Source organism: Vipera berus (assembly GCF_964194415.1).
Source record: "Vipera berus genome assembly, chromosome: 2".
NCBI classification, from domain to species: domain Eukaryota; kingdom Metazoa; phylum Chordata; class Lepidosauria; order Squamata; family Viperidae; genus Vipera; species Vipera berus.
Genome location: NC_138203.1, coordinates 24949513 through 24977101, shown reverse-complemented (window position 1 = coordinate 24977101; position 27589 = coordinate 24949513). Strand labels below are relative to the sequence as shown.

The 27589-nt window shown below is 36.9% G+C and overlaps 1 protein-coding gene across 3 annotated transcripts in view; it reads left to right on the top strand.

The window, feature by feature from the left end:
* The window catches only part of ARL15 (ARF like GTPase 15), a 163493-nt gene that overhangs the window by 80263 nt on the left and 55641 nt on the right, over nucleotides 1-27589 (top strand). The window contains exon 5 of one of the 3 annotated variants that reach the window (XM_081321904.1): nucleotides 6246-6764. The exons of the other annotated variants lie outside the window; for them this stretch is intronic. Within the exon in view, the coding sequence (XP_081178030.1) occupies nucleotides 6246-6380 (135 nt within the window). The 3' untranslated portion in view covers nucleotides 6381-6764. Of the gene's footprint in view, nucleotides 1-6245; nucleotides 6765-27589 lie in introns of those variants that run through there. 3 annotated transcript variants of the gene reach the window in all.

Genomic DNA, 27589 nt, shown 5'->3' with positions numbered 1-27589 from the left:
TGCTGATTGTAGTTTTTTAGAGGGAGAAAGAAGTTTGTTGTCAAATTCCATGCATTCTTATTCCTTTCATAGTCTATGCTTTTATATCCAAGTATTGTAGGTTTAAGAGAACTTCAATTCGTTTTCCATAGTACAGAATGTTCTTTAAATTTCCAGGGAGGACAACATTTGATATCTATTAGAATTTCTACTTAATACTCTCTATGTTTTGTTCCTTCATTTCTTAAAAATCTATTTAAAATATTTTAAAAGATGCCAATTTACATTAACTCCTTTCATATTATTTAGGTATTCCTTCTAGGTTCTTGATACTATAGACCTTTTTTATTAATTAGAAACATATTTGTGCTGCCCTTCAAAGCTAATTTTCCCTCTGTAGAATTTTATTTGTTTGCAAATAATTTATGGGAATATTTATTTAGATTACACAAAGAGCTATTTGTACAGGGTTCTTTAGATACTATATGTCAGAAACAGCCCCTTTTGATTACATTTACCACGTTACTATAGAATCCTGTAATAATTGTTTTTAGCATTGCAGCCTTAATTTTAGTGGCAACTGACATTGTTAATAGCAATTAATAAATCTAATTTTAATTGGTTAGTTGGTACTTGGGCATCCTCCTGGATTCATGGCTCAATTTTGAAGATCACATAGGATCCGTGACCAGAGGGGCTTTTGCCCAGGTTCGCCTGGTGCGCCAGTTGCGACCCTATCTGGACCGAGATTCCCTACGCACAGTCACCCATGCACTCGTGACCTCCTGGTTGGACTACTGCAACACTCTCTATATGGGGCTGCCCTTGAGGACCACTCGGAGGCTTCAGCTGGTGCAGAATGCTGCTGCGCGAGTTGTGATGGGGGTTTCCCAATACTCCCATGTAACACCTCTACTCCGCGAGCTACATTGGTTTCCAGTTGCCCTCTGGGTGAGATTCAAGGTGCTGGTGATGACCTATAAAGCCCTAAATGGCTTGGGTCCGGGATATTTGAGGGAACACCTACTGCCGACATCAAGTTCCCTTCGTCCTGTGCGCTCCCACTTGGAGGGCCTTCTCAGTGTGCCGCCTGTAAAAGACTGCCGGCAGATAACACCCAGGGGGAGGGCCTTCTCAGTGGGTGCGCCTGCCCTTTGGAACCAGCTGCCCATGGAGCTTAGGACTGCCCCCGACCTTCGGTCATTCCGCCGGGACCTGAAGACCTGGCTCTTTGAGCTTTCCGGCCCAGGCTGAGAGTTTTTTTTTCCCCTCAGGGATCAAATTTAATTATTTTAACTGTTTTTAACTCTTGTATTGTATTGATGTTTTTAAATACTTTGTAAACCGCCCTGAGTCCTACGGGAAAAGGGCGGTATATAAATTCAATAAACTTAAACTTAACTTAAACTGTGTCAGAGTCACCCTGTTCTGCTCTGTATAATACAGAGATCTTAATTCTGCTTTAACTTTGTCTCTTTTATTAAATCCAAGTTCCAGTATGTAATATTTATTGATGGGAGGAACGATTTATTGATCAAGTGTCTAGGCTTCTAATCTCAAAACAACTTTACAGCTTTAAACAGTTAAAACAAATGGGAAACTCTAACTTAAAAGAAAAGGAAAGAACTTGTCTAGAGAAGCAAATTAAAAAGATCACTTTTCCCATCCCCTGAATTCAAGGGACCCAAATCACAATAAAAGTCTTATTTTTAAGACTCATAGGTGGGGGCCATATGAATCTTGCTTGCTACTTTAGTCCTGCTGGATGACACCACTTAATCAATAGATCGCGAAGAACTCTAACTTCATTGCTTCATATAGGCAAGGGGTCCCACAGATAGTAGTCCTTATGCCATGTAGGCTTTTAAAAGCAATAACTAGGACCTTGAATTGCACCTGGTACCTTACTGGTAGCAGAACAGCTCATGGAACAGACACTTGCAGGATAACCAAGACATGGGTAACTATAAGGAGGGCTGTCCAGTCCAGGAATGGGTGCAACTAGCCATTGCCATTGGTAATCAACAAGTTCATGCCATCTCAGGATTTGTCCTAAATCCCAACTGACAAGCTCCAGATACTCTTTATTTATTTTTTTATGGGATCTTCTCTAATTGCAACCTGACCACCTTCTCAAGGACCTTTCCCCAAAAAGGAAGGTTGGAGACTGGATGGAAATTGTCTAGGATGTTTGGTTCCAGATATGGCAGAAATACGTCATTCAAGGAAATAGACAACCCCACTTGGGCCCAACCACATACCAACTTCCAAGCAGCCCCCAATAGCAGGAGAGATAAAATCTAATAAAAGATCCTGTCCAATTCTGGAACAGTAACAGGATCAAATTCTTCCCAGCCACCCAAACAAGGTCATGCCTTTGCACTTAGACCAGCCCAATCAGAATCTAATTCTAAGAATGTCCAAGCATATATTTAAAATATTCATAGCAGCCAGCTAGATCCCATTCTTACCAATAATGAAGCCTTTATATATTTATTTAGTTAAATATTTATATAGCCACCTACCTTTATTAAACTGGTCAGTTCCCAATCAGCATTTCTAGAAGGGACTTAACAAGAAAGAAGACATTTCCAGCAGGTACAAGTCCCATATTACAGTGTGATAGCACAGTGGTTAGAATGCAGTAATACTGTATAGTCCAATTCTGCTAACTGCCAGAGTTAGAGTCTCACCAGCACAAGGTTGACTCAGCCTTCCATCCTTCCGAGATCGATAAAATGAAGAACCAGATTGTTGGGGACAATATGCTGACTCTGTAAAACTGCTTAGAGAGGGCTGTAAAGCTCTATGAAGTGGCATATAAGTCTAAGTGCTGTTGTTATTTCTATTGTCATTTCAATGTTAAGTGATAGGGTTTCTGTGGTTGGGTTGCTTCATCCTTTGAAATCTTTTACAAGTAACCTATTTGGAGCAGCTGTTGACTCAGTTTTTCAGCTAATGGTAAATTTTGTCAGCTGGCTGGCTTAGGCAAAAGTTTGCCAAAAGGGACTTTTAATAAGGATTACACTAATTCTCCTAGGCTAGTTGCAGCTGCAGCCCTGAAATACTCGAGGGAAAATGTTAAGGTCTTTTGACAAAGAATGTGTCTTCCCTGCCCAGCATCTATGGATCTCTTTTGTGTTGACAGTCTATGTAAAGTACCACATCTGACTAACTGCCTATTTTGTCTTTCCTGTAGTTTTGTGAGCTTTAAAACTTCACCAACTTGAAGTAGTTCTGCTTCTTTGCTTCCTTCTGCCCCTCACTTGCTTCTCTCTGAGCAGTCCTTTGGGAAGCACACCTGAGGCTGAGCACTGCTGAGGCTAAGCACTGAACAAATCTAGATTAAGTTTGATTGCCAGACCCAATCTTCTTGGCAAACTCTTCTAGTCTTTTCTATGGAAGAAGACAGCTTGCAGACTGAACTACTGCACATCCTGAGAAGTGGCCATTAACTGGCATTTTAAATGCATTCCAAAGCAGAGAATGAATTTTGTGATCAAGTAATAGACAATCCATTTTGGGCAGCATAATGGTTCATTAGTTAAAAATGCTGTGCTTGGGTTTGAGACCTGAGCGCCATGTGATGGGATGAGTTCCCATTACTCACCCTAGTTTCTGCCAGTCAGTTTGAAAGCATGCAAATGCAAGTGAGTAAATAGGTACCTCTTCATGAGGAAGGTTACTGTGTTCTGTACTTTCATGCTGGCCACATGATGACAGAAGCATGGATCCCTCCACTGAGAATCGGAGATGAGCACCGCCCCCTTGAGTAGGTCACAACTGGACAGGGGAAACCTTAAATCTTTAAATGGACAATCCAAGCAAAATTTTGAGAACAGTTGGATAAGAGAAATTTCCTGAGTTGGGGTTATAATCATTCACTGAAAATTGTTGCAGAATTTGGAAAGATTAATTTTGGATGCCTATTTTAACTTTGGGTGTCTCACAATAGTTTTATTGTGATGTTTATATCCAATATTTTGTCTCAAGAACTCAAGGTGATAGAATATATAGCATTTCCCTCTCCAATTTTGTCCCTACAAAAGTTCTCTGAGAAGGTCTGTGACAAGTCACCATGGTCAACTCACCATAGCCGACTGACCACGGCCAACTTACTATGGCCAACTTGCTGTGGGACAACTCACCACAGGCAACTTGCCATAGGACAAGTTGTTGCTGGACAAAAGTTACACTAATAACAAAAGAATGGTGGAATAGAATCATTAAAAAAGGATGCAAAAGGAGGGACAGTATGAAATGTGATCAACAAAAATTAAAATAACTTTATTTATTTTAAATAATTAAATAGAACTGTTAAATTGTTCCACAGTAAATTGTCCCATGGCTAGTTGGCTGTGTCGAGTTGTCCCGCAGCAAGTTGGCCATGGTGAGTTGGTTGTGGTGAGTTGGCCATGGCAAGGTGGCCGCAATAAGTTGGCTGTGGCAAGTTGTCCCATTCCCTTCTGAGAAAGGTTAGTTAATGAGATTAGCCCAAAATCACTGAGTGAGATTTGATGGCTGAGTCCAATGCTTGAACATTGCTGTCTCAAACAACATGATAAAAGAGCAATTGTGTTTCTTATAACATGCTACACCACAAAATATCTGGTCCTGTTTTAGCCTAATCCATTGTGTTGGTTGGATCCAGATCAATTCACTGGTTGTAGAGAAACTAAGAGCCAATACTGAATTCCTTAACTTGTAGTAGTGGACAGCAGCCTTCTGGAGAACTTTCTTTTGATGAAAATTTGCTCCTTCCTAACACCTCTGCATTGGTCAAATGCATTTGGAGAACTGTTTAAATGCCCAGTTATCTAACTAACTGACTGACTGATTGACCGACTGACTTTATTTCACAAATTTATAAGGCTAGTCAAGTCAATGTAACTCTGTTCAGTCTTCATGGTAATATGGGGTGTATGATCCTGTTTTTTGGAGTGCCCTTGGCTGCTTGTAATTCTTCATAGCCTTAATCTATTAATTTCTGAATTAATTAAACATAAAATAAAACTTTTGGTCTGAGAAAATAAGCTACTCTTTTAAAAAGGTATTATTTATGAGTATTTGCACACTTTAGAGACCTACATACTTTTCCTTATTTGTTCAGAAATATTTTTATATCAGCGCTAAGTAAGAACTGCTAAAAAAGAAAACAAAGGTAAGAACTATAAAACCTGCAGTCCAAGTAGAAAGTTTTATACAGTACTAGGTACTGTATGGTTTTTTTTAATGTTTTAAAGTCAGTTAATACTAGCAGTTCACCTGTTTTATTGTGCCATGAAAGAGTGCTTTAGAAAACAATTAATAGCATGCAGAAATCTAGTACCATACAAATGAAGATACAAAGATGGCAACAGTTTTTTGTTCAGCATGTATTAGCAACCATGTTATAAAAAAACAATATAAACTTAATGTGAGGACTACCATAGCAGCAATAAAAGCAAGCTAAGTATTGCTTAAAGTGTTAGCAGAGTTGTCCTTCAGATGCTGAAGCCTTGCAATTACAATGTGCTTTATTTACTATAGAAGTCTGCTTTCCTGAAATAACGTTTGTTGGGATACTGACTGCAGAAAATACATTTATTTTTCCACTAAACAAAGTTATGTTGGCAATTAAAGTAAAGGACATGTCAAATTTAGTTCATATATAAATACACATTATATACTCTACAAAGTAAGCAGTATAAAAAAATTGCAGCAAAACTGATATCAAGAAATTACAGTAGAAGAACTGATTACTAAACTGATATCTGATTTTTAGTTCTTACTCTGAGTAGGGCAGAAATCATGGATTATGAAATTTGTAGTTCAACAACATAGGTAAGATCACAGTTTCTCTAGCCTCTCCTAAACAGTAGGCAATGTCAAAAAATACTCCACATGACTATTTCCCCTACTCTCTATATATGTACATTTAAAATGGAATAATATTGGATTGTTGCTGTCTGTTGAAAAAATAGAGTTACACTGGATCACCCTGTTCCATTTCTGATAGATTTATTATTAGGATCCTCTATATCTAGGCCTCATATTTGTAATGAGGGTTTTGTATGAGTATTTTATGTGAAAAAAGTAAGATTCTACATTTAGGCAAGAAAAACCAAATTGTTGTGATTCAGCGTCAGCCTGTGGTTCCGGCAGCTGAGTTGGATGATTCTGAAGAGGAGGAGGAGGAGGGGTTTGGAGAGCCTTTGGTGTCAGAGGAAGGTTCTGATGCACTGCAGGACTCTCAGCCTGGCCCCTCCCATCTTGTTCTTCATCAGACTCAGCCATGTGAGCACGAGGGATTGGAAGAGGACGATCCACAGCTGGCTCTGTTCAGGGATACTAGGAGCAGGAGGCAATCTAGCAGAGCAGAACAGAGGAAGGCAATGAGGCAACTCGAGAGAAGGCAATGAGAAGCCACACCTTGGGACTGCTGATAAAAGGGGAAGGTGTGGGAGGTGCTGGTTGCTGAAGGCAACTGTTTGAAGATCTTCTGCTAGAGTCCTGGTCTGTTATTCTTGTTTAAATCTTGTTTGAACTTTTGGTTTAACTCTTGAACTTTTCGTTTAACTTTTGTTTGAACTCTTTGTAAATAAATTTGGTTGGGTTTTTTCCAGCCTGTTGACTATAAAAAGGGGTTGTCCCTGACATTCAAAAAGGGCCAGTCGTAGGCTGGAACAGAACACAAATGCACAGGTATAGTATAGGTGGTACCTTGCTCAATAGTAGAAACTGTGATCTCGGAGTCCTAGTGGACAATCACTTAAATATGAGCCAGCAGTTGCTGCAGATGTCAAAAAAGCCAACAGAGTGCTAGGCTGCATTAACAGTGGGATAGAATCAAGATCACGTAAAGTATTAATACCACTTTATAACGCCTTGGTTAGGCCACACTTGGAATACTGCATTCAGTTTTAGTCACCACGATGTAAAAAGATGTTGAGACTCTAGAAAGAGTACAGAGAAGAGCAACAAAGATGATTAGGGGACTGGAGGCTAAAACATATAAAGAATGGTTGCTGGATTTGGGTATGTCTAGTTTAATGAAGAAAAGGACTAGGGGGTGACATGATAGCAGTGTTCCAATATCTCAGGGGTTGCCACAAAAAAGAGGGAGTCAAGCTATTCTCCAAAGGACCTGAAGGCAGAACAAAAAGCAGTGGATGCAAACTAATCAAAGAGAGAAGCAACCTAGAATTAAGGAGAGATTTACTGACAGTTAGAACAATTAATCAGTGGAACAACTTGCCTCCAGAAGTTGTGAATGCTCCAACACTGGAAGTTTTTAAGATGAGAAGAGACTGGACTGCCATTTGTCTGAAATGGTATAGGGTTTCCTGCATGATCAGGAAGATGACCTCCAAGGTCCCTTCCATCACCATTATCATCATCATCATCATCATCATGGTTCCTCTAATCAAGGTATGTCAGCTTGGCTGAGCTACAGATTCCCAATGTTTTGCTTGATTTCTCTTTCTGTTTTTAACCAGACTATGAAAAGGGTGACCCGTCAGGCCTTTCCTAGTTCTCCAGAGAGCTAGTGGGGAAGGCAGAACTTGGTTATAACAAAATGGTAGTAGTTACAAAGGAACCTAGTTTTCCATGTATAGTTCACCTCCAAGCGCAGGTTTTCTCAGTCCCAAAGTATCAAGGGCACTGTTATTTATCACAGCACCTATTATTTCATCTTTTATATACCTATGGTTATCATAGAGAAAATCAATCTGTGTGGTTACCAAGAATCATTGGCAATAGCATTTAGGCTTATATACTGCCCCATAGTGCTTTACAGGACTCTTTGGGTGGTTTACAATGTTTTGCATATTGCCCCCAACAATCTGGGTCCTCATTTTACTGACCTAAGGATGGAAAAGTGAGTCAACCTTGAGCTCTGTCAGGATTGAACTTCAGGCTGTGGGCAGAGTTTTGTAACCACATTGTAACCACTGTGCCACCAGAGCTCTTATATGTATTCCATCAATATATCCGTGGAATCCCTCTCTATGGCAGTGTTTTTCAACCTTTTTTGGGCAAAGGCACACTTGTTTCATGAAAAAAATCACGAGGCACTCCACCATTAGAAAATGTTAAAAAATTTAACTCTGTGCCTATATTGACTATATATAAAGTAATTCTCTTGAATAGGAATCAATAAACACAAAGAAAGTATTTTATAATTACTTTATTATGAAATAGTAAGTAAACAGAAATATGAAAAATTATAAAATGTCCGTCTCCTCCTGCTCCGGTCCTCCTGGTGACTCGAGTCGCGACGTCTTCTTCTCTCCGCTGCTGCGCACGTTGTGCTCGGGCGGGAAGGAAGTCGAAAGAAGATGTCCTACTGTGATAGGTCCAGGCTGGAGTCTGGACCAATCACAGCCCGGACATCAGAAAAGTGGAGGGTGTCCCCCTGAGGAGCGCCAATCGGCGCCCCTGCTGGCCGAGGGCGGAGTCAAAACCACACACCCCCCATACCCAGGACACAGTCTGGCGCCCGCCTAGTGGGCAAAAATTTGACATTTTTTTTAAAAAATCTTTCGAATTTTTCAATTTTTCCCACGGCACACCAGGCAACATCTCGCGGCACACTAGTGTGCCGCGGAACAGTGGTTGAAAAACACTGCTCTATGGTATGAATATTAGATAAATAACCATTTTTACTTGTGTTTCTTTTCCTCCATCCATTTTACTATATATGCTTTTATAGTGTTTTGGTAGTTTTGTATTTTGAATATAATATGCTTCTGTATAGGAGGTGGTACAAAACCATATTTAAATGAATCTTCATTTGGGAGATGGGTTGAATGCAAATGAAAGAAAAGTTACTGAATAATTTACATTAAATCAACAACGTTTTCTCATTCCAAGTCAACAACAATAAAAAGCCCTTCCCAGCCTCCAATTAGACATGTTGAGATAATGAAAAGTATTTGGGTAAATAAATAACCTCAGTTTATCATTTATAATAATTAGTAAACAATTTCTTAACTGATGGTACATTAGATTGCACCTGATTATATAGTATTTTCTATCCCCGTCCCACATATCCAAATCTACTGTTTTGTATTCAGGAGACCTTAAAATTTTGATAAAATGAGAAAATAATTCTTGCTGATTTAGATGTTTAAACACATCTAAATTTGCTTTCAGCGCTTTAAAATCTTGAAGGAACATTAATTTTTTAAAATGTGATTTGTTTTTTGTATTTATTCTTGATTTTTTCTTGACCTTACAACAAATGCAATTGAATTTTAATTTTAAATTTTAAATAAAGCTAAATAAAATGCATTATCAATAATGATTTTACAAATTAGAGTTCAATTATTTAACCAAAATTGTAAGATCATTTTCTCAAGATATTTCACATGGTGGCATTTATGTTTTTACTTATTTTTAATCTTCATTTTTGTGGAGGATTTATTTTTAATCAGCCATTTTATATTATTTTTGAATGATTGGTCTTAGAAGAATGTAGCTGTCTGCTAAGATAGGTTTGTACATGTGCCTGGCAAGTACATTTGTCTAGCAATTGGTTTTCAGATCTTTGTACTGCTTTCAGATTTCAGCAAACATGTTTTATTGAAGCAAAGAATGAGTTTGTTTCATGGGCTGGATCAACGATGGGATTACCCAAAGGAACACAGTAATACAAACAAAACTTGAAATATCGCTTTACATTCTTTTGAAATAATAAAAGGGGTGTTAACAAGATTGATGCAAGCTGTAGCTGACATAAGTTACCCATGGCTATTTTACAATTTGATAGCTGTATTCTCATAGTAAAGGTTATTACTATAGCTCATCAAAATGTTAGTTTATATTGTACACTTTTATCTCTCTTTTGTTGAGTCAGCTGCTTTAAAAAATTAGCTCCAAATTCTTTGGGGAACTTTTGAAAGGAAGTAAGTATTTAGGGGCATTGATATCTAATTTAGGCTATATAAAAGAGGATTGTTAAATAAGAGTATAACTGTTCCTGATGGTCCAGGAAATCTATATAATACCAGTTTATACTACAGTGGAAGCTACATTATAGGATAATTTCAGAATTATAGTTCCTCCTTGTCCGAGCAGTTTTTGACTTGTGCTAAGGGTCTGAATTATTGGATTCAGATTACCAGAGACTAAAAAAAGAAGCCTGAGAATTTAAACTAGTTTTCTATGGTTTGAAGGAGAAACTAAAAGGCCTTCATTCATTGGAATATAGAGTCCAAAACGCCTCCAAACAAGTAAATATATTATTAACAAATTATAACCATTCTGCTCCTCTGATTACTATGCTGGATCAGCAGTTTTATAAATTGATTCAATAAATACATAAATTTCCAAAAGGAAGGCATCCTTACTGAACCACCAGGTCCACCAAATCATAATTTATATATTTTCTTAACTCCAGTAATTTGAACGTCAAGGATCAAATTGCCTAAAGGGTTGCTTCTTTGCATATTAACCTATATATGCTTTAAAACAGAGAGGCTCGTGACCTCTCGTTTGGACTACTGCAACTCTGTCTACATGGGGCTGCCCTTGAGGACCACTCGGAGGCTTCAGCTGGTGCAGAATGCAGCCGCGTGAGTAGTGTTGGGGGTCTCCCGATACTCCCATGTTACACCTCTGCTCCGCGAGCTGCATTGGCTGCCAGTTGCCCTCCGGGTGAGATTCAAGGTGCTGGTAATGACCTATAAAGCCCTACATGGCATGGGTCCAGATTACCTACGGCAGCACCTGCTGCCGGCGTCAACCTCCCTCCGTCCAGTGCGCTCCCACAGAGTGGGCCTCCTCAGGGTGCCTCCAATCAGAGAATGTCGACTGGTGGCCCCCAGGGGGAGGGCGTTCTCTGTGAGCGCGCCAGACCTATGGAACCGCTTACCGGTTGAGCTCCGGACGGCCCCCGACCTTCGCTCCTTCCGACGCGATCTAAAAACCTATCTATTTGAACAATCCGGCCTGGTCTGATGGGTTTGGGGTTTGGATTTGGTTTTAACATTGTTTTAATTATTGTATTATATTGGGCATAATTATTTAATCTTTTTTAACTTTTGTATGTATATTTCGATATTTATTGCCCTGTACACCGCCCTGAGTCCTTCGGGAGAAGGGCGGTATAAAAATTTAATAAATATAAATATAAAATATATATCTTAGTCATTGTTTTGAACAAGGGAAGAGACATACTGGGGTGCATTTCAACTATGGATCATGTTCTTGTGGGGGGGGGAGGAGGCTGGTGTGGAGTAGCATGAAGCTGAATGCCCAGATACTAGTGTGTTCATGTGTAATTGTTTGTCTTCAGCTTCCTTTTAGTGTGAGCAGAACAGTTGCTGATGCTGTCTTGTAAATCATCAGATAAAGTCTTCTTAAAGTTAATCTTTTTATTGTAATATTTGCTGACTGTTATATTATTTTACTAGCAATGCTGCTACTCTAAATTGACCAAACCCTCAGATTCTGTTTGGATTACCAGTTAGTCATAAAAATGTATTTTGATCCTAGGTTTCGGCATACATCAGTGAAGCATTAGAGCTGCTTTTAAATTATGAATGCTGTTGTGTCTGTCGAGAGAGAGTCAAAATTTTTTCCTGTTTATATAGCTCTGGGCAATTTGAGCAATATGTTTTGTCACCTGTTTGTTCTTTTAAGGAGATCTGAAAAGCTGATGAATAAATATATTCTAAAAATCACTTTGAGGCCTTAGCATCTTCAAAAATGAACATACATATTGTTAGTGACAGATTGCTAAATTTGGCTGTAGACTCTTAACTTTATTTCTTGCCAAAAGTGATCCAGATGTCCATAATTCATCTTGCTGCCATATGTGTACTGACATGTTTTTTTATAATTAAGTGTCTGTTTTAGTATTGTTAAACAGTTAAATGTTTATTTTAAAATGCTTTGGAGAGGTATTTTATTTAATAACATGCAAAAAGGCAGACATTCTAAATTGAACAGGAGAAAAATGTCTTGGTGAGCAATTTACAGGAAGCAAAAACACTAAATACTACTAAGCAAGCCAGAAGTTTATGTTTTAACTCTTACAAAGCAATTATGTGTTCCTATGTGGCACATGTTTTATATGTGCTAATTAGTTTTGAACATCCTGTGAATATAAATGTGTTTATTTCCACTATATATAAAAATATTGGCTAACAGATGAAAAAAGTGACATGACCATTTTTCACAGTTACAACCTTTGCAGCATCCCCAAGATCATGTGATCAAAATTCAGGATGCTTGGCAACTGGTCCCAAGGTCATGTGTTAACCTTTTGCAACCTTCTTTTCAGTAAAGTCAATGGGGAAGGCAGATTCACTTAACAACCAGGTTACTACCTTGCCAACTGCAATGATTCACTTAACAACTGTGGCAAGAAAGGTCATAAAATGGAGCAAAACTCACTTAACAAATGTCTCACTTAACAACAGAAATTTTGGGCTCAATTGTGGTAAGTTGAGGACAATTTGTATTGAACAAATTACGATCTGGTTTTCATTGATTGTGTCACATTTATTAAATATTTAAACTCAAGAATTTATTCCCATGATCTAATGTTGGCACAACGCTTTTGGAAATAAATTAGAATCTTGTCAACCAGCTCCAGATATCTAAATCAATAAATGTAGCATATACAAATATTGTGAAGTATTATTGGGTTGTGGGGGATTAATAAAGGTAATTGTTATGAAAAAGTGAGATATTTTGCTAATTGCGATTTGGGTATTATAGAAGTTGAGGTTCTAATATGGGTATTGCTAGTTTAGTTTAACAAACTGAGATAAATTACAATTCAGATTGTCTAGTGAAATGCAGTGCCCTTTAAAAAATATATTATTATTGCCTTGTAGCTTATTTTCATTTTAATTACTTACTAGACAATTCTGACTTTCTGAAATGATGAGGGCAGAATGAGCTTATGGTCTCTGAAAGTAAATCAGTGAGCTTCTGTGTGATTGGTGTCTCCAATAACACTTTGTCATAGGCATCATGATATCATGACGCAAATGAAAGGACTGTGTAATTTGTATCAGTCGTCTTATGACTTCTGATGAAAATCAGAGTTTCATCATTTATGCCATGTTCTGCAAGCAGATTTTATCAGAAATTTAATGAGTTTAATGGAATTAATTATCTTCCCCAGAAAAACAGACAATAATTTTTTTTTTGTGAAAGACCTATATTAAGGCTTTAGCTATAAGAACATGTTATTGTAACATTGCTTCAGTTGACGTGATTCCACAAATGTAGTTTTAAGTTAGCATTAACAATCTTCTTTTTAAGGAAACTAGCCTGGGTATAAAATCTTAGGAAGCAGCAAGGCTCTAAATATGTCTATTTTAGGAAGAATTGTATCTTAAAAGCGTTATAAACAAAAATTGGAATGAAATGGGCTAAGTATATTTTATCTATTCTTTAGAAGCCCATAACTCATAATACAGTGTTTAAATTACTAAATCCTTATGGTGGGGGATGAGAATGGGCAATAAATATCAAAATGATGCACAAAATTTTTATTTATCCCTAACCTTTATCTCTGGTTAGTCAGAATCCTAGTGGGATAGTTAATAAAGGGAATGGTTCGGTATGGATGCAGTTTTGCCAAATTGCAGTAGTAAATGCCAGTTTTCAAAACTGTCATAAAACAGGGTCATGTGCCTGTGGGACAGTGAAAACAGACATAAATGCGGTCCAGTTGCTGAGTGCCCGAAGTACAGTCATGTGACTGTCAGAGGGGGACCAACCATCGGGACTTCACATTCAGGTAAGTCCGTTGGAATTTCTAATGGTCATAAGTCAAGGATTATCTTTAGATTGAATCTAAATTTAATATTGCTTACATATGCGCTACAGATTTTCTCTCAGAATTAAGAGCCAACGTAGTCAAAGGCATTCAACTTTTAAAAATCTCATATTGCTTTTGTAGTTAGGCTACAATTTCTTTTTTATATAACCATATTTTATTAATTTTTTATAATCACCAATCCTTAATATTTTATCAGCAACATGTTGTCTGGGTTCCAATATTTAGCTTACTAATACATGTTAAACTCCTTTCTCTCTATCTCATTTTTCTAGCCATTGATAAAATGTATCCCATGTTCTAAAGTATTCTGAATCTTCTTTCTCCTTCATTTTCAATGTAAGTCTGTCCATTTCTGCACAGTCCAAAATTTTCCTGATTATCTCTTCCTCTGCTGATAATTCTTCATCTTTCCAATGTTGAGCAAATACAATTCTCGCTGCCATTAATACATGTAATATTAAATATACACATTCTTTCTCATAATTTCCTGCAATTATATCTAACAGAAATAATTCTGGCTTAAAATCTATGTGTTTTTTATCATTTTCTCTAACCATGTATGTATTCTTGACCAAAATCTTTTAGCCTTAGGGCATGTCCACCAAAGATGATAATATGTGCCTGGTTTTTGTTTACATTTCCAATAATTGCTAGACATATTTTTAAACATTTTTGTTAACCTCACAGGTGGTAAGTGTCATCTATAAAACATTTTATGTAGGTTTTCTTTGTAAGCCACCATCTTTATTATTTTAGAGTTTCTTTCCCAAAGTCTTTGCCAGTTTTCTAGCTATATGTAATGAATGCCCAAAGTTTTTTGTCCATGTTTTCATTGTTTCTTTAACTTGTTCCTCTTCCATCTTTAAACTTAGCATGTGCTTATACAGTTTCTTAATCAATCCTTCATCTGATGGCAATAGTATCTGGTTAAATTCTGTCTGTTCATTATAGAATCCCTATGTTCTAGCATCTTTTTCATATGCAAATATGCAAATTCATTTTTTGAATTTGCAGGTGTGGCCACCATGATAGATCAATATCCTGTTCTTCTAGTTCTTGTCTAGATTTTAGATTTCCTTCAATATTCAAAATGTCTTTATAAGTCACAATTTGCTCATAGTTAATTAGGTTTGGGTGAACAAATGCTTCCATTGTTGAAAGCCATCCAGGTATTTTCATGTAAATTTTCACTTTTACCTTTTCCTATTCTAGAAGTGCATTTCTTATATAGTGGTTTTGAAAGTATCTTTGTATTATTCTTCTCATACCATAGGAAGGCATGCCATCCAAGTTGTAGGTCATGACCTTCTAGATACAGTAATCTTTTATATCTAAGGTTAACCATTCTTTTATCCATAATTTCTTGATTCCAAAAGAGTACCAATAAAAGAATAACATTGCTCTTCAATTTTAGTTTCCTTAAATTTGGTGCATTCAAAAATATTAATCTAAATAATGTTAATCAGTAGAGGTCAGTCCTCAAGAAAGTTTTGAAGTGTTCAATTGATGCTGGCAAAAGTGAACAATTTGTTAAGGTGTATGGCTTGTAAGTATTGACAGACCAATAAACCCAAATCAGGAAAGTTTAACAAGGCAATCCCAGTAGAGCTTTGATTATTTTTTTAATTACTGTTTTTTTCCCCTCTATCTAAATGATAACCATCTGCAGGCACATTAACATAGAGATGTCGCCATAATCTACACACTTACGTGTAGATTGCCAGTTTTCTAGCTATATGTAATGAATGCCCATTGATTGCTGTGAGATTTAGATATGCTTAACTTTTTCTGGGTTACATGATTTGTTCTGCAGGTTTGCTTAGAATTAGAATTATACTTACTCAAGTATTTCAGGCTCCAATATTTATTTACATGTATAAATATATGAGGCTCTGCTACTTTGTTTGATCAGGATAAAGCTTTGTCAATTTGCTGCTAAAAGGTGCATTAAATGCTTGATATGGGTAGTAGCAAGATTAGATTTGTAAGACAGAGTTCAAGAGGTCATTCTTATGTGACAACAAAATTCCATAAATCACAGTGTAGCATCTGTCTTTAAAATGCTTTAAATCTATCTCATTAGTAACCATAACAAGCTATACCCTTTTGGAGCAATCATGTTTTGAAGAAACTCACACCAATAGGTAGCTGTTAAAGTGACAGAACAAATGTACAATCCCATTTTAATTAAGTTGTTTTTTCCTAGCTTAAGTCCACTTAGTTTCATCCTCATGCCAGCAACAAAAGTTTTAAGACTGAAAACCACAGTTTTTATCTTTTAGCCATTAGATGGATACTAATTAAGTCTTGTTGAATAAGGAAGGAGCATTTCAGACAGCTGCCTCAGAGATGATGTGTCTCATGAGCAGTTTCTGGAGCCAATTGACTTAAATTATTTGAGTCATATGCAAAAGAAACCAAGATCTTTTCAAGAAAACTATGTACTTCATAAAATATCAGTAATATTTTTTTTCAAATAGGATTTTTAAATTTATATTTTAAAATATTCCAAGCACATTTGTTTAACCTTATATTCTGATTGAATAATGACATAGTAATCCTAAAATGTATTTCTAAGCTAAATTAATACCTCTACCATATAAACTGTGTTTAAATTTCTTAATGTCTCTATTTAAACTCTGTCTACCAAATAAATAATTTATAACTCCAATTAATAGGGGCAGTATCGTTTAAGAAATGATCATTGTCCAGGCCGACTGAAGGTGATGGGAATTATGATGTTAGGTCTGAAGAGTATCCATTTGGCAATGGCTGTTAAATGGGAATATTTTTAAACTCATTTGAAATGGAAAAAAATGAAGCAAAATAAAAATGAGATCTAAACATGTTTCCAGGCATGTTAGTCTGGGAACTTACATAATTTGATGATCAAATTTACACCACTATTGAGGTAATATTTGATGAACACATTAGAATTTTTTATTTAAATTTGTGCTTAAATTGGCTTTCTTCTTGCTGATTAAAAATATAAATTTTTAAGTTACCATGATTTTCAAACTGTTTATTTTTATTTTCTTATATAATTATTTAGAAATATTTATAATTTGCTTAATATTTACTGAAATCTTGTAGAGAGTTAAAAATAGAATTATAATAAAACTTTTTTAAAAAAATCAATCTCTCTTTATGTATATTCATTGGTAATAACAGTATTAAATCATGGTAAAATCAGTGGAAAAACATTTATGCTTCCTTAAAAAAATCAATTCAGAATTTAATGGAGAAATGAATGACATTCCATAATTAAGACAACTTCCTATACAAGTAGTCCTCAACTTACAATCACAAAAGAAATCAGAAGGCGATGCATCACAAGACCACATGCAATCTTATGACATTTTTTGCTGTAGTTGTTAAATCATCCTGGTCATTAAGTGAGACTTCATGCAACTGCAACTTGAAACCTTCCTTGCCAGCTTCTTCATTGACTTTGCTTGTCAGAATGAAACCTGATCATAAGTTACTTTTTTAATGCAGTTGTAACTTTGAACAGTTATTAAACAAATGGTTATAAGTTGATAACTACCTGTAAGTTATATCTATTTTCCAGTTACATTCTGTAAAGAAAGAATTTTCCAGCCTGGAAGCACTTTGTATAGGCAGTCCTTCAGGTTTAAACATACAATCTGAAAAGTTTGAAATACTGTTAAAGTCATACTTCTTCGTTAATTAAAATAGCTTTATTCTAATGCAGTAGTTGTTACCAGCTCCTGTACACTATTTTTATTAATTATAATTTTGTTTTTCACAGATTAGCAACATGGCAGATTTTTACTTAAAAATCAAAGAAATGGAGAGATAAATGCTATTTAGTAGCCTGATAATTTATTTCTTCTGCTCTCTGTAACAGTAGGCTTTGGTTCAGTCATGATAATAGCTTAATGATTAAGACTTTGAGCCATACCCTTAAAACATGGACTATACTTAGAAAATGAAGGAGAGCAGGCATATTAAGATATGATCTAGAGAAGATAACAACCAGAGTATAAGGTCAGTTATAAGGAAGAGATACAGTGTGCCTAACATATTTCCAGGGGAGTTTGAGGAGCTGCAGGAAGAGATAAGAGACATTGTAAAAACTGAAGTGGAATAAAATAGAGGATCCATGAGAACCAGCCAGTATACTAGTCATACAATGTTGAAGTATTGGTCAACTTCCAGCATCAGACAAAGATAGAGAAATACCTTAATCAAGAATATCAACCAATACAGGAATATAATGAAAATAAAAATGATCAGAGAAATCATAGGAAAATTTGCAGCTAAAGTAGAAATATTCAAGTGGAATGACAAATCAGACAGAGTGAACCAGGATAAAGAAATAAGGAATTTCTGTTCTGAAATTCTTACAAATGGGACTACAGAATGACGTATTTGTTGGTAGGTTAAGATGCCTGGTGACCATGTGTGTGGGGTGGGGGTGGGAGGTTGCAATAATATGTAAGAAAATTGCCTTCTTCCAGGGCATGTTTTGATTTTGCAGTCTAAATACAGCCCTGGAATTCCCTTGTGTCTCCCAACCATGTCTTAACCAGGTCTGAGCCTGTTTATCTTCAGATATCTGATAGAGGCAAATTAGTCTAAAGGAAGATGGGAAGACTGTACTGAAAGCCTTTACAAATAGGATTACAGATGACAGAAGAATAAATTGCCAGAAACCAACTCCACTAGAAAGTGAGGTACAGCAGTCAAAAGATGAGCTGACAAAAAAGAAAGTAGGTACAGATGAAATACTCATGAACTCTTTAAAGCTGCAGGAGAAGCAGCAGTTAAAATTAACAGGGGAAATAAGGAGAAAGGCATGTATGGCATAGAGATTGTCAAACATCACTCTGCGTATCTATATTGAAGAACTGAGGATGTGGGAAGAACTAAATAACTGTATTCTTCACTGAATAAAGGTTAGCTTAAATTTTCATACAGAAGAATAGATACAGGCATGGAGAGACAAACATGAAAGAAACAGGCAAATTTCCCAGAAATCAGGGAGACATGAGCAAAGATAGCTACCATGGTGCAAGTAGAAGAATATGAGCAGATTAACTTTGGCTTCATTTATTCTAATAAGGCCCTAGACAGTGCAGATTATGTCAGAATGTGGAACATAATAAAGTTGAAAAGAAGATCAGAAGATATTTTTGAGGAACCTCACAGTGAACAAGAAAATGCTACAGGAACCGTGAGCTTGGAAAAATAGTGTTGGTCAGAATCGGGAAAGGAATGAGACAAGGATGAATACTGTCCTATCTTTGTTTACCATATATAGTGAATATAAGAATGGCAGAACTGTAAAATATCACAGTTGTAATTAAATTTGGTCAAAACATAAACAAGCTGAGATATGAATATGGTACAGTTTTGCTGGGTAAAAGTGAAGACTCAGAAGGGATCATTAGGAATTAATGCCAGAAACCATCCCCCACAATAGCAATCCTGTGATATAGATTAGGCTGAGAGAGTAATTGGCCCTAAGTCATTTGGCTGATTTTCTTGTCTAAAAGGGAGCACTAGAATTCACGATCTCCCAGTTTCTAGTTCTGTGCCTTCACCACTACACCAAACTAGCCCTTGTCTTGTAATTACTAGGGTATTGTATAGTTTTACCTATGTATTTATTTTTGAAGTTGTAGCAGTTCATTTCTGAAAATGTATAAGAAGGCAAAAAGCAACTAGGCTGACTTATCAAGACATAAACATATTTTCTGCTCAAACCTGTTTCTTGTTTCCATGCATGTCTTTGCTACCTAGTATAACTGTAATATTATGAATCAGTTTAGTATATATAAGTAGTATGAAGAGCCTTTGTACAAGCAAATGTGCATGCTATCCATTATTTGCTAATAGTTTATAAAAGAGAAGACAGGCATATTATCTGATGCACATTACATTTACAAGGATTTTTTTTTCTTTTTTTCTCATTTATTGACAGAATTTATATGCTCTTCTTTCATTGAAAAAAATTTACAGGATCGCTTCCCAGAACAAACTGGTCAAATCATAAAGTGTAGGTTAAAACTTACAGATAACATATTTTATTCTGCAGAAAGAAAAGGTGTATCAACTGAAAGTTGCTGATGTTGATAACAATAATAAGTTATAGGAAGGAAAAAGCTAAAGTTCAGTACTAAAACATTTCATGGCTGAGCAAGATGGGAATTGTCATCAAGCATTTGGGCAGCACTAGGAAGTTGACTGGTGACTAGAATTATTGTATCTATTACTGAAAGTGGAATCTACTGTTCCTAAAAGTGGAACAGGGATAATATGGAATGTGGAATAAAGATATAAAATGGCGAAAGGAATATTTCAATGAGCTTCAAACATTTGACCTAGGACAGTGGTGGCGAACGTATGGCACGGGTGCCACAGGTGGCACACAGAGCCCTCTCTGTGGGCACGCACGCCATCGCCCCAGTCCTAGGCCTTCAGCTGGGTTTTATAAAACCTTTTCGCTTTAGGCCTCCGCTGCTGTGTGCAAAAAAAAAGGTTCAATCAATCAATCAATTTCAACTTCTCACAGGGAAAAAAAATCACACAAACTTGGAATTGATTGATTGAACTTTTTAGTCCCACCCAGTCTGCCGTTACCACCGCAGCCACACCCAACCGGCACCCTACAATACATAAGTGGGTTTTGGGTTGCAGTTTGGTCACTCGGTCTCTAAAAGGTTTGCCATCACTGGCCTAGGAATAAGAATGACAAAAAGTAATACTTCTGTAAAGGTGAAATTGATGGAGAATTTGCTATAGCAGAAAGATGAGAGGGACATAATTAAAATCCTACTTTAGATCATCCTCATTGATTATAAGAACTGAAAATATCTGTTATTCTCACCTAAATTTTAAATATACTGGCAGGAGTTACTGCACATAGTGTTCAAGTTTAGGAGTCTTTCTTCAAACATATATCAGGAAGAGTTAAATCTTTTTGATATCAACGGCAGCATCAGTTGGAAGTAAACAGACAATATTTTAGTGCTAGACAGTGCCTTAAGGCAAAAGAAATTACACTGTCAGGAGGAGGATATGTAGCTGCTGCTATTTTGGTGCTTCATGTCTTTGTAGTCACATAGTTGAAACTGATCCAGAAGAGGAAGAAGAGAGAACTAACAAAAGATGATTACCTACATGTGAGTGGTTACTTTCAGTCCCTGCCTCCTTCCATATGTGTATTCTTTTTAGTTTAATGCTTAAAAGAATCTGTCTTTTGATTATACATTGCATATTATAGTGTATGCCCATTTTATTAGGGTGTATTTATTTGCCTTTTCCTCACTAGAGTAGGCCAGGTGAAAAAGTAAAAGAAAATATGTGAAATACAGGAACATTTGTAAGGAGGAGTTTCCTAAATACAGAATAACCCATGAACATTTATTTATTATATTGGTAATGATCACTATTTGCTATAAAATAATATCTTCCTGCTTCACTTGAGGAAATAAGCAAAGTTATAAAATCCAGGCTACCAGCATTTAAAGTACATTCAAATCAAATAGCATAAGATTTTCTGAAGCAAGTTTTTTATTCTGGATTCTTCTGTTGTAAAACACATACTATAGAGATCTTTTGTTGTTTAATTCTGGCTTTGTTAAGCATATTTAATCTTCTTATGTATAAAGAAATATACATGAAATATTGTAACCCAAAGCAAGGAACAAATAAATATAACATGATTTGGCTATTTAGAATTTCTTTATAGGTAAAATTAATTATTTCTGACAATTTATTGTATATGTTGGATTTCTGTATGTCATGTATTGCTCTATAGAGGATTTTATACTTTACTAAAGGAAGAAAAAATTATGCCATGGTAATCAAATGCCAGGTCTAAAAATATGACTATTCCAGGGATTCAAAATTCTAGGTATAAGTCAATTAACCACGGGAACAAGGCTATGCCTACTCCACCGAAGGCCCCCCATCATGGGCATTTATTCTTGGCTGGCCCTCTGCCAGAACTCTTTCCCCGCCAATGGTCCACTGGTGCTCTTCCATCGCAACCACCTCCTGGACTATTTGCCAAAGGATACTTGTCCCCCGCCAATTCACAGTGCAGGACAAGTAACCCTGCATCCCCGGTTTGCATAACAATGCCCCCATGGAATAGGCATTATAAATGCGAAGGACCCCTCCCACAAAAGGAACTGTCAACTGCGAACCAAAAGCATCTCTGAGCATGTTCTCTGTAATTGTAGTCAGTGAAATAAAATGAAAACATTAAAGAAAGTCATTCTCTCAGAGAGAGAAAGAAAAAGAAAGAGGGAGAGAAGAGGGGAAAAAATCTCAACCCCACCCCCACCCTACACAAGTAGAACTGGATGAAATGACATTATGCATATGAAAATGTCCAGAAAGATGTTTGCCACAAATGTTGCAATCCCAAAAAGGGAATCCATTAGCTTCTTTAAAAGAAAGATGGAGCACAATTTTTTTTTAAATCCCATTTATATCCCGCCCTTCTCCGAAGACTCAGGGTGGCTTACAATCTAAGCACAAATCAATGTGCTTAGCAATTCTATGTATATGCCTGCTTATTAGGGCTTTCGCCCCCCCCCCCAAGTGGCATTATTACAAAGTCAGTGTTGTGATTCAGGGTCAGCCTGTGGGTTCGGCAGTTGGGTCGGACGACTCAGAGGAGGAGGGGGGTGTTGAAGACCTTGCTGAGGGGGTTGAAGATCTTGCTGATGATAGCCCTCAGGCAGGCCCCTCCCACATGGTCACCATGGAGACCCAGCTGTGTGAGCCTGACAGTGTGGATGAAGATGACCCACAGCTGGCCCTGTTCAAGGACGCCCGACGCAGGAGGCAGTCAAGTAGGAGTAAACAGAGGAAGGCAGTGGGGCTTCTCGGAAGGAGGCAGAGAGAAGCCACGCCCTGAACTCTTTATAAAGGGAATGTGTGGGGAGGGCTGGTTTGCTGAAAGCAACCGCTCAGATAGTGTTTCAAAGCTCCTGTATCTTGGTTCGTGTCTTGTTTGTTTTAGTAATAAATTTGGCAGACGTTAATCCAGCCTCCTGCCGTTTGTAAAGGGGTTGCCTTTTTTGCAGGGCCGGTAGCAGGCTGGTACAGAACAGTCAGCTTATTGCCCCCAACAATCTGGGTCCTCATTTTACCTACCTCGGAAGGATGGAAGGCTGAGTCAACCTTGAGCCTGGTGGGATGCGAACCTGCACTAATTGCAGGCAGCTGTGTGAGTACGAGGTGTCGGACTCAGAAGAGTCACAGCTGAATCTGTTCAGAGACACTAGAAGCAGAGGGCAATCCAGCAGAGCAGAGCAGAGAAAATCAATGAGGCAACTCAGTGAGAGGAGGAGAAGGCAGTGAGAAGCCACGCCTTGGGACTGATAATAAAAGGGGAAGGTGTGGGCAGGGCTGGTTGCTGAAGGCAACCATTTGGAGACATTCTAAGAGAATCCTGGTCTGTTCTTGCTACTTCTGTTTAATTCTTGTTTGTTGACTCTTGTTTGATATTTTGATTCATTTATTGAAGGAAATATTCTGTTGCTTTTTTGTTTGAACTGTAATAAATTTGAGTTGGGTTTTTCCAGCATATTGACTGTAAAAAGAAAAAAGGGTTTGTCCCTGACACACAAACAGGGCCGGTCGTAGGCTGGAACAAAACATTGTGATTTACATTCAGATGCTTGGCAACTGATTCCTATTTGTGACGGTCACAGTGTCCCAGGGTCATGTGAAGTGACCAAAACCTGCTGCAACCACCCAGCAGCAAACTGTTGTAAGTCAAGGACTACCTGTAATTCATCACTTCCCCCCCCCCTTTTTTTTGGTCATCAAGTTTTTGACACCTTGCTAGGCGACTGGTGGTACTCGGATGTTGCCATATCCTAAAAGTGGTACAATGGGTGAAAAGGTTGAAAAGACCTGCTATAGATAGATAGATAGATAGATAGATAGATAGATAGATAGATAGATAGATAGATAGATAGATAGATAGATGATAGATAGATAGATAGATAGATAGATAGATAGATAGATAGATAGATAGATAACCTTTATTGTCATTTGCTACTGTGGGCACAATGGCACACATTAAAAATGAAATTTAGTATTATATTTGTATTATATCATAGAATCAAGCCCAAGATCACATCCTTGTTAATTTTGGATCCCTTGTAATTGGCTTGCATAATCCAGAATTAACAGGAGCCCACTAATTAAAATCTCATTTGAAATATTCCTGTGTGATGGTGAAAAGAATGAAGAACCTGCTCAGTAATATAGAAATCATTCAAAGATTGACAAATCTGATGCTAGATATATTGTAAAATCACTATTAGATTATGATTTTCTGACCGTGGGTTCTGGTTTTACTAAGCTTTTAAATCTGTCACTGAGTTAAGCATAATCTGTAATTATTATTGTAATCAATAATACATGCTTGTGACAGTTTGGGAACAGAAACTTAAGAAAGGTTACTGCAGCAGCTCCTAAGATGGGAGAAAATATTAATAACACCCTATGATTTCAATGAAGCTGACCTTTATGCATGGATTTGATCCATTATTTATAAGGACACCTGCATTTACATAATGTATTATTTACCTTTCATATCTATGATTATTTAAACAGGAAATAAAAGGGGAGCCCCAAAAGCCTTTGGTGTGGCCCCTAATGACCTCCAAACATTGTTAACAAACTGCAAACTTTCAGTGTATCGGTAGTGGGGGCATTACTAAATATATGACTGGATGATGTATATTCACCTTCATTGGTGAATCTAGCTTCCCTATTGACTTAGCTTGTCAGAAGGTTACAAAACATGATCACATGACCCTAGGACACAGCAACGGCATAAATATGGGGCAGTTGCCAAATGTCTGAATTTTGATCATGTGACCACAGAGATGCTGCAACAGTTGTAAGTGTGAAAAACTTTTTTTCAGTGATGTTATAACTTTGAATGGTCACTAAATGAACTGTTGTAAGTTGAGGACTGCTGTATAAGCAAGAAGACTGTATAACTGAACAGAGCAATATTGACATTGCTAATGCAGATATATAAAGGGCTTACCCTATTTGGCAATTGGTTCTGAATATTCTGGGCAACTGTTGTATGTAGGCCTCCCCACACTTGCATCAGCTTCAAGGAGCAAAGAGGGAAAATCCCAATGACCCTCCTCCATATGTCTGTCAGTGTCAGACTTTGCTATTTACAAGCAAATGAAAATACCTATGACAGATCTAGTGACTACTGGATGGTGTGTTTTATTATGTCCAAATTAATTTGCCCTTGAGAAGCTCTGCAAGGACAGGACAAAGCACACACTTTCCATTTCTCTTTCTCTTTCTCTCTTTGTGCCTAAACTCAAAATATTTCTTAAATATTGACCACTGTTAATATAGTTTTGTTCTGTGTTATTGCAGACACTTGACTCTTGCACTTTGAATATCTCTGTTTCGGAGCCTAAGATGGGAAAAAATAGTGCTAAGGCTATTTTGAATTATAAAGGTAGAAGAAGATACAAATAGGCTAGGTATTTGATTGATGTCATAGAACCAGGGTGCTCTAGCTGCATCCAGCTAGTTAGCCTCTTTTGAAGTGTTGTGATGCCACACAAGAATCAATATGATAGTATTTCAGTTGTTGTTCTGATGTATATTTATAGTGCTGAAGCTATTTTTTATATGTTGGCAGAAGAATTTTAGTATGCTTTAAAGTTATGTTATTAAAATGCTGTGAAATATTATAGAAGCATAACCAAATTTGGCGTAGTAGAGTTTACAAGAAAATTATTCTTCTTTCAACTTTTTTTTATATATTTATTTTCACTTGGCCTCAGTAATAAGGGTGGAGTAACTTGAAATCAAGGGACGCGGTGGCTCAGTGGGTTAGGACGCTGAGCTTGTCGATCAGAAGGTCGGCAGTTTGGCGGGTCGAATCCCGAGTGCCGCGTAACAGTGCCTGTTACTCGTCCCAGCTTCTGCCCACCTAGCAGTTCGAAAGCACGTAAAAATGCAAGTAGAAAAATAGGGACCACTACGGTGGGAAGGTAACAGCGTTCCGTGCGCCTTTGGCGTCTAGTCATGCCGGCCACATGACCACGGAGACGTCCTCGGACAAACGCTGGCTCTTCGGCTATGAAACGGAGATGAGCACCGGCCCCTAGAGTCGGAAACGACTAGCACGCATGTGCGGGGGAACCTTTACCTTTTTAACTTGAAATCAGTCAATTATTGTCTTTGGAATTTCAAGATTCTGAAACAGTACAGATCTTTAGAGTAAACTATACTGATTTCTTACAGTGCTTAATTTAGAGATTAAATAGAGAATCTATATATAAAATGAATTAAATATTGTATTCAAAATGAATTAAAATATATATTAATAGTTATTTTATTGATTCTGTAGTAATGCATTTATACATCTTTGGTATATTTTTATGCCATATTTTGCCCAGAAATGATGCTACCTGTCATTTTTTAAACTATATTTTATGTTTGTCAGCTGAAAAATATTACTTGAAAAGATTTATATAAGTATAATCAATAAATACAGTTAAAGTCAGAGAATGCTTGTACTGAATTATTTGCTGAAGTTGAAATGCATACTCTAAACACATTATACATATGTGATATGAATACAGATAGAGTGCCTGACTTGTGAACATTTCAAAATATAAATTGCTTAGCAGCATAAATTCATTGCTTGTGTTTATCAAGAATAAATAATTCCAAACCAATCTAATCTGATCTCCCTTTTTTGATATATCATCAAGTTTAGTGACAAGGATAGTGAAGGAACATGGTATATCTTAGGAAAGATACTGCAAAGAACATTACAAAGATTTTCTTATGATATTTTAGTAGAAAACTACACTTGCAAGGCTAATTAGCAAGGTTAATTCCTTGTCCTCTATGCTGACAAGGCATTTTTGTATTTCCTCAAGGTCCATAATTGAGTCAATTGCTGACATTTTACATTATTAACCCCTCTATGATAGTTAGCATGTACAGGTAGTCTTTGACTTACAGCCACATTTGGGACCAGAACTGTCACTTAAGCAATGCAGTCTTTAGTGAGTTGCATCTGCTTTTGTGACTTTTTGTTGCAGTCATTAAATTAATGGTCGTTAAGTGAATCCAGCTTTCACTATTGACTTTGTTTGTTGGAAGCCAGCTGGAAAGGTCAAAAATGGCAGTCACATGTTCCTGGGACACTGCAACCATCGTAAATACATTGCCAAGCATCCAGATTTCAAATTAATGTTTTCATTGCCATTGTAACTTCAAACAGTTGTTAAACAAATGGTTGTAAGTCAAGGATCTATTTCTTACTATGTGCACTGGATGACCAGAAGTTGAAATTGTTCACTTCTTGGATTCAGATTTTTAACAGAAGCTTTCCAGAAATATTGCAAAATTCTACTCAGTTGCTTTTGCCATTAGAAGGTTTTAGACTTAGCATTTCACTTACATGATTGCATAGATAATCTCAACTCTACTGCATATTTTCTTTACTTTTCCTTTCTAATATTCTTCTTTCATTTTGTATCACATTGTCTTTAAATCAGTAAAGAAAGAGAAGGTAAAAATGTGTTGGCTGAATTATTAGATATATATTCAAGCTGAATTAACTCAATATCCAATGTTTGTACATCTGTGGTTTTGTGTCAAGTTGGAAGGAAATTTAGAGTGGAGCACACAGAACTCCATTGTAGGTTCTGTACTGTTCAATGTCTAGTTATCAATGACTTGGATTTGGGTTTAGAAAAGATTATTTGATTTGCAGATGCCCAAGATAGAGGGAATAACAATTCTTTAGTGGATTGTATAAAGATTCAG